General features: G+C 33.7%; 1 protein-coding gene across 1 annotated transcript; it reads left to right on the top strand.

The window, feature by feature from the left end:
* The first annotated feature begins 457 nt into the window (after positions 1-457).
* Positions 458-4,479, top strand: LOC144572580 (uncharacterized). The gene is made up of 3 exons (XM_078322207.1): positions 458-560; positions 2,462-3,742; positions 3,966-4,479. Exons 1-3 carry the CDS (start codon positions 551-553, stop codon positions 4,139-4,141), a joined length of 1,467 nt encoding a protein of 488 aa, XP_078178333.1. The 5' UTR covers positions 458-550; the 3' UTR covers positions 4,142-4,479.
* Positions 4,480-7,794: the final 3,315 nt, after the last annotated feature.

Consider the following 7,794-nt stretch of genomic DNA (forward strand, 5'->3'; position numbering starts at 1 on the left):
ATACATGATACAATAAAATTTTTGTATTTTATTAAATTTTCATAATACAAATTAGTTGTATTCATTATTATTTTTTCTTATTTTAAAAATTATTTTATTGAAAACACAAATTGAAATGTTAATGACGTTTTTTTATCCGTTTACCCGACCCGTACCGTATTCGAAAATATGGGTAAAGGTAAAGATTTTTTTTCGTTATCATAACGGGTACGGGTATGAAAATGTCTCCACCCGACCCTTATCGTACCCGTTGACACCCCTAAACATGCATATACTATTTTTTTTTTTAATATTTCTAATGAAGAAAAAAAATGGTAGCGTTAGATTTAAGCTCATCCGACGGTCAACCCTTAGTCTTCTTCAACTACCCAAATTATATATACTTCCATATGTTTAGAGGTTACTTGTGCGTTGAGCCTAAGCTACGCGGCTTATCCTTAATCACACTCTATATAAACACTGCCCTATCTTTGCCTAAACCATCGCTTTTCTGGAAAAAGAAAAAGCAATATTCTTCATTTCAGAGCAGGAGAATATCTGGATCAAAAATATGTATACTGGTAATTTCTCTCTCTTTTGTCAATCTTAAATGTTTTTCTTCCGAGCCGTTCGATTAATTAAACGATTAAGTTACAATCAAATAAAATTGAAGAGTTAAGTTATATAATTTAAGTGGTATTTATTATAGACAACACTTTGGATGGAAAAGGAAGTTATTATACAATCACATAATAGGAGGAACTACATTGTTGAAAACAATTTGTTTTACTTACTGTGGTGAAATACCATCAAGAATACTTTGTTTCTCTTCCTTTTCAGTATTTTTAGTTTGTAGTTGACGAAACTTACTTTATGTCTGCATTTCTTTTCTTTTCTTTTTCAAGTAGATATCCGTTCTCAACTACAGATCTAAATAGTGTGATGTGATGTATTCAACTTAGAATTATATGTGACGTGTCGTGTTGTGATTAAATTTGGAAGATTGATTATAGCATATTAGTTATGTCGTGACTGGTTATATTGGCCACGTTTAATTTTTCTTTTTTTTTAATAATTTAAGTTAGTTTATTTAAGATTCACTATTCAATCAAAGATATAACTGTCATAATTAATTACACGTGACTCGCGTGACCATTACGTATCATATCATACCATAACTAAATCTTTTGTGTGACCACGTACTTTATTGTGTTAAATTTTGAAAAAATGGTTACGTTACACAAATAGTCGCAATACAGGACACGCGAATCACAACACGTAACCAGCGTATGTACCCAGCGTACGTATGTGACATACCGCGTGTCGTGATGCACTTTTTTGGATCCCTAAATTTATAACCCCATAATCTTTGCTATTTCCGACAATTTTATTATTCCGAACAACACTTACCGTATATAAGACAACACGAAATTAAGTGTCCGTACCTTATTTTTCCTTGGAAAAATCTAGTAGTCAATTTTCCTTCGAAAATTATAAGTGACTAAAATAAATTACCGGCTGAAAAGAAAAATTGAGGCCTTAGTGGACTAATAGACAATTTAGAATACTAAATACTTTGTCAGTGCACTATATTATTTTTGTATGATACGTATACAGTATACGAAATACTTTGTCAGTTTTGCAACTCAGTAAATTATTATCCTACTCATCAAATACTTCTAGATATCTAATTTTTCAATCAAAATTTGAAAAATTCTTATTTCTCCACTGAAAACAAATATCATGTATAATTTTTCCTTTCTTTAGTCCAATTTTAAACTATTATTTTAATTTATTAGAATAATCAGTTTTTTTAACTTTTATCTAATTTAACCTTGTAAACTGCTTACCCAATTTTTTTCATTAATATAAATCCAATAGTTAAATTTACACATTGGCATTTAATATTTGATTGATTACGATGCAAAAGAATATTGATCGTGGTTGGACAATAATAATATTTTCGTCTGAAGAGAAGAGTAAGTTAGTCCTTTTATTTTAAAATAAAAGATTAATAATAAGCACAAATAAATGTTTAAAATTAGATTAAAGAACAGAAAAAATGTGATTATTTATTTTTAGGGGGGAAATTAATAAGCATTTTTTATGTTTTGATGGATATTGGATATTTAGAAGTTTTTTTATCGGTGTGACAACAATTATTCTATAATTTAAAATGAGAAAATGTGAATTTTAAGTATTTTGATGGAATAATAGACAATTTAGAATATTTCAATGAATATACCAGCAATCCATTCTAAAAATTATAGAGCACTATAAAAGCCATAATTAATGCGGACCGTTTGATCAATATTAGAAGATTCATATTGTACCTCGATTGTAGAAGGATAGTTTTATTTTGAATCTCTCAATTTTGACCGTACAATTAAAGTGCAAGTGCAATTTTGGTATGTTGATACTAAATAATTCCATAGCAACGGCCCAACAAATTCCGCTTTAATTAATTATGTTATTTTTTCAGGTTTCGGAGCACCCACCTCTCCATTTAGTTCGTCCAGTGGTGTCTCCAGCTCTCCATGTAATACACCAGCATCTGGTGCTTTCAGTTATCCTCCAACCAAGACACCGATGTTTGGCTCTTCAAGACCTACCTTACTTGGTGCTCCAAGTATACCAGCATCTCCTGCTTCCATATCTCCACTGTTTGGTGCACCTTGTACGGATGCTTCCAAGTCTCCATTATTTGGTGCGCCCAAATTACCAGCATCCAGTTCTCTATTATTTAGTGCACCTAATACGCCGGCACCTGGTGTTTCGAGCTCTCCATTATTTGGTGCACCTAATACACAGGCACATGGTGCTTCTACCTCTCCAGTATTTGGTACACCTAATACACTGGCACCTGGTGCTTCTGACTCTCCATTGTTCGGTGAAAATAAGACACCGGTGTCCGACACTTCTAGCTCTCCACTGTTTGGTGCATCTAGTACACCTGCATTTGGCGCTTCCAGCTCTCAATTATTTGGTGCTTCAATCTCTCCCTTATTCGGTTCTTCTAATAAGCCGACATTTGGTGCTTCATGCTCTCCATTATTCAATACATTTGGCACTCCATATGAAGTTTCGAATAAGTCAGCATTTGGTGCATCTAGTAACCCATTTGTGGTTCCCAATAAGCCAGCTTTCCCATCTTGCTCCCGTACATTCGGGGCCTTTAGTTACCCGGGATATGCGGCATCTGGGTCTTGCAGTAATCTGACTTACAATGCTTCTAACCCAAAATTTACTATATCCACACCATTTCCACTTCAACAATCCAATGGTCCTGCTTTCAACGCTTTTGGCTCTCCGTTTGGTGTATCCGGTACTCCGTCATCTGGTGCATGTACTGGTACAACTGCTACAGGATTTGGTTCCTCTACTAAACCAGCAGTTAGCTTGTGTAACTCTCCATTTAGTGGTTTTGGCACACGTCCATTTGAAGGGGTAAGTGGTCCATGTTTTGGAGCGACAAGTTCTTCATTTCACGGATGTGGTCAACATTTATCTGGTGGGTTTACTTCATGGTCTCCATTTTGGAAGGATCCAGTACGACTGGCCTCATTTCCTTTAACGTTAGCAAAATTGGGGTGTCAGATGGAAGGGAGTCCAGCGGTTGCTTACAAGCCACTGTACAATTATGAAGATGAGAATAATCAGCACATTGTATACATGTCGATAAGTGCAGTGCTAGCAAAAAACAACATTAACATGAGCCATGATGAACTGAGATGGATTGAGTATTGTCGACGAAATGATGAAGGTATGCATGCAGTAATATATTAATTGATCTTTTATGTTTTTTTACTTATTTTAAAAGTCTACCCTTAAATTTGCCAACAAATAGTTTCTTCATTATTTAGAGATATTTTGACAAGCTATATACTTTCAAAATGACATGCACACCAACCACTATACATATTTAATATTTTTCATATATAGTTTTGTATTGGATAATATTATAATTGCTTGCTCTAAAACTGTAGGTGCTGCGTTCAACAAGTCAGCAGGTGTCTTTCAGACTAAGAGTGCCAACGCCGAATCGGATATGATTTCCATCAAAATCGAAGTTCCTTCCCGAGTTGTATATGTCATTCGACAGCTGCTTCTATGTCTTCTAATTCTTTTTCTATTTTTTTGTATTTTCAGCAATCACTACTAGAATCTGGGTTTGTTGCATGGATAAAAATAATTGTTGCATGGTTAAGTAGTGTCCATGCAACAAGTATTGGCATTTCTGACACAATTAAATTTGTTGCATGGACAGTCCCATGCAACTGTTACTCATGCAACAAATGTAATAGTTAACCATGCAACTGTTTCTTATTTATCCATGCAACAAATATTTGATGACCCATGACCCATCAGCAGAAATAGAAAGTATATTTTAATGAATGTCCATGCAACAACTCATTTCATATCCATGCAACAAGTCTCCCAAATTTAGACTAAACTGTTGCATGGGTAACCCATGCAACAATTATTTGAGAACTATTTGTTGCATGGACTTGTCCATGCAACAAATCTCTAAAATCTAGACTAAACAATTGCATGAGTAACTCATGCAACAAGTCTGGAGGATTATTTGCGAACTATTTGTTGCATGGATTATCCATGCAACAAGTTTTGACGATTTTTTTGAACTATTTGTTGCATGGGCCTACCCATGCAACAATTATTAAATTTCTGGACAGTGACTTTTCTATATATATTTGATCTCCTTTCAAATTGAATATATTCTTATAAATTACAACAATTGATACATTACAGCAGTATATTAATTTCTTCACATCCTACTTAATATTGTTCAAATTTAGAAGGAAATTTGATCTCTCCTTTTAAATTGAATATATTTTGTAAATCATAGCAAAAAGAATTAGAGCAGTATATTACAAAAATAAAAGAGATACACAAATAATTCGGAAACTTAATTTGTAGAATCTTGAAATTTTGGTCTTGAGAGTAAACATTAGAAAGTTATTGAGATACATAATAATTCACCAAATTGCAAGACAACACATTACACAAGATTAACCAATTAATAGCCATCTTCATCAGATTCATCGTCGAGGGTAAACCAACCATTTAGTATAAAGTTCCTACAAATTGAATTTGCAATCCTTACAAAATATATATGACAGTTGCTATATAAAGATCATTCGCACATGTCTATGTATGGATGAAATTTCATCATTGAATTGGTCTATCATGTGGACCATGTTTGCTACTACAACAACATTCTCATACATGTAAATTTGATCTCAATGGTAATTGTTTATACAATGCTAATTTATCAAGGCCTGTGAAAATATAGTTCTTGCTACTATATACAAAACTGGTACCAGCCTAAACAAATGATAATATAGTATAAATAAATAAAAATTTACAGTTTGCCTTACCTTCCAATTGCCAACTCAATTTGTGCATCAACAGCACATAAGTATACATAAGTATGCCTCAGGCAGCATGAAAAATTTGAATGAACTTGGTACCTTTGACTCAAGCGCATCAGCTCTCGTGATTGTTTCCTTGACTTGGTCAACTTTACCCAGCCTAAGAAGCATCTCAGCCCTAAATACCAGGATCTGAAATTAAGGATGTCGATCTGTGAAATTTTAAATTAAGGGATGTAATTTCTGACTTGGGAGGACCCTTCATTGCCTTGGAAATACAAACCCACATGGAAACCACATGGTTATAATAATGAATTATTTCTCAAATCTAAAGTAATTAAATTCAAACACAAAAAAATAACAGCAATTTTGTATTTAAACCCGATCCAGATCACTGCCGAAGAGTGGTACAGGTAAAAGTTCTAAGGTCAACGATCTCATCTTGAGATGACAACGGTTTTGTACTTGATTTCTAAGGTTAATGATCTCATCTTGAGATGATTGCCTCAAGTTTTTTTCATTCTCGAGCATGTTTCTCACCTCTAATAGCTCATTTGATTTTGTTTCTGTCTAAATTTGTAGAGAAGGACCCATGTAAGAATTGTATGAGCACTTCAGATTTTTGAACCTCAAAGGCAAAACAGAAGTTAACAATTAATACTAATCTCCCGTTTAGTTCGGGTTTTCTCAATAAATTGTTGGTTTAATTGAGCTTGCAATTTGTTGCTTTAATTGAAAGCATACAAAATATGAGCTTGCAATTTGTTGCTTTAATTGAAAGCATGAAGAAGGGGAAAAAAATATCCTACAAAGTATGCATCCAGAAATACTAAGTGAGCAAATGCCAAAAATAAAACAGTAATTATAACAGTTGGTGGTCCAGATCAATCACCGCCTCCATTGCCTTTTCTTCTGGATTTACCATCAATTATAGTTGGTGGTCCAGCATGGTTAACTGCAATATCAAAAGTTTAAATAATTAAATAACTAGCACCCAAATATAACATAGCCTGCAAGTTGTTCGAGTAAATGCCTCACTGAAAATTCATCTAACAAGAAAACTTGGATTGTTAATTAGTGAGATTAACTACCTCGAGAAGCTCAGAGTTGACGGAAAGCTGAATCGCACCAGAATTGCATAGCTGCGCACGGGTCTCGCCTTGAATCGCGTTGGCCGAGCTCGTAGGACTCCACCTCTTTTTGTAACGGAGAGTGTTTCTCAGAGACGTAGGGTTTTAGGGTATTAGAGGGAATCAAAATTTAGGAGGGAAAAGAAAACTTTCTAGAGGGAAATGAAGGAGGGAAGTGAAATTTTCGTCTTAGAGATCTTTCAAGTGAAATTTCAGAAGAAAAAAAACACCAAAGTCCAGAGAAGAAAGATGGAAGGGAGATCTGTCCACAATATACTCTAAGGTAACATAATATTTGTGTTTAAATCAGAACTGTTGATCATCATTATGCACGACTGTTAAAGAATCTAGTGTATCACCTAGGACCAAATATAAACAGAAATATTATGTTACTGCAGAGAATATAGACTCCCTTTTCCTAGGAGGAATCTTCTCTGGATGCCATAGGGGACAAAAAATATTGGCCAAATGCATATTTTAACAGAGCAATTTTAGCTTCAAGAAGTTTGTTAAATATATTGGACGTTCTTCAAGTTATATAGGATGTCTGTTGCATACAATTAAAACTGCTCTGTTAATAAAATCGCTCAAATGAAGACATCAGGACTTTTAATTGTTTATCGGACGGTTGAGAGCTTGATATTTACTAATTAGATGATGCATGTACAATAAATAATATGAAAATAATTAAAAAAAATTGTTTACATCTTTTATGGACGAATCATACTTTAATTGTCAATTTTAAATAATTTCATGATTATTTGTCCCTTCGAATTTAGTAAATATTTGTGAACCGTTCATTTTCACGTGAGTGATCGACTATCGATCTGAAATGAAATGATTCCAAATTTATTTTGAAATGATCAAGGGAAAACGTTGAACGTAACCAACATAAAAGTTTTGAAGTTTTATTGTGTCCGAGCTTCGATCCAACATAAATCATTTATAGCCCTTCGATTTTAAATATTCCGTCGTCTCGATGGACATGTAAATAAAAAAGAAATTTTCGTTAGACTTTGATGCAAGAAAATAAATGTAATGCTCTTTAATTCTAACGGTTCCGATCGACAAACCGATGACATATTTCCGTTCGTCTTCATTGACTCACAAACTAGAGTTTATGTTTCATAAGACATAAACTCTTGTTTTGTGAGTCAATGAAGACGAACGGAAATATGTCATCGGTTTGTCGATCGGAACCGTTAGAATTAAAGAGCATTACATTTATTTTCTTGCATCAAAGTCTAACGAAAATTTCTTTTTTATTTACATGTCCATCGAGACGACGGAAT

The sequence above is a fragment of the Carex rostrata genome, chromosome 20, assembly GCF_964058835.1.
Source record: "Carex rostrata chromosome 20, lpCarRost1.2, whole genome shotgun sequence".
Taxonomy (NCBI): Eukaryota; Viridiplantae; Streptophyta; class Magnoliopsida; order Poales; family Cyperaceae; genus Carex; species Carex rostrata.

Bases quoted from the DNA above. Each gene is read 5' to 3' on its own strand.
- LOC144572580 (XM_078322207.1), top strand. The intron at 3,743-3,965 runs GTATGCATGCAG...CTAAAACTGTAG, and splicing joins TTGTCGACGAAATGATGAAG to GTGCTGCGTTCAACAAGTCA.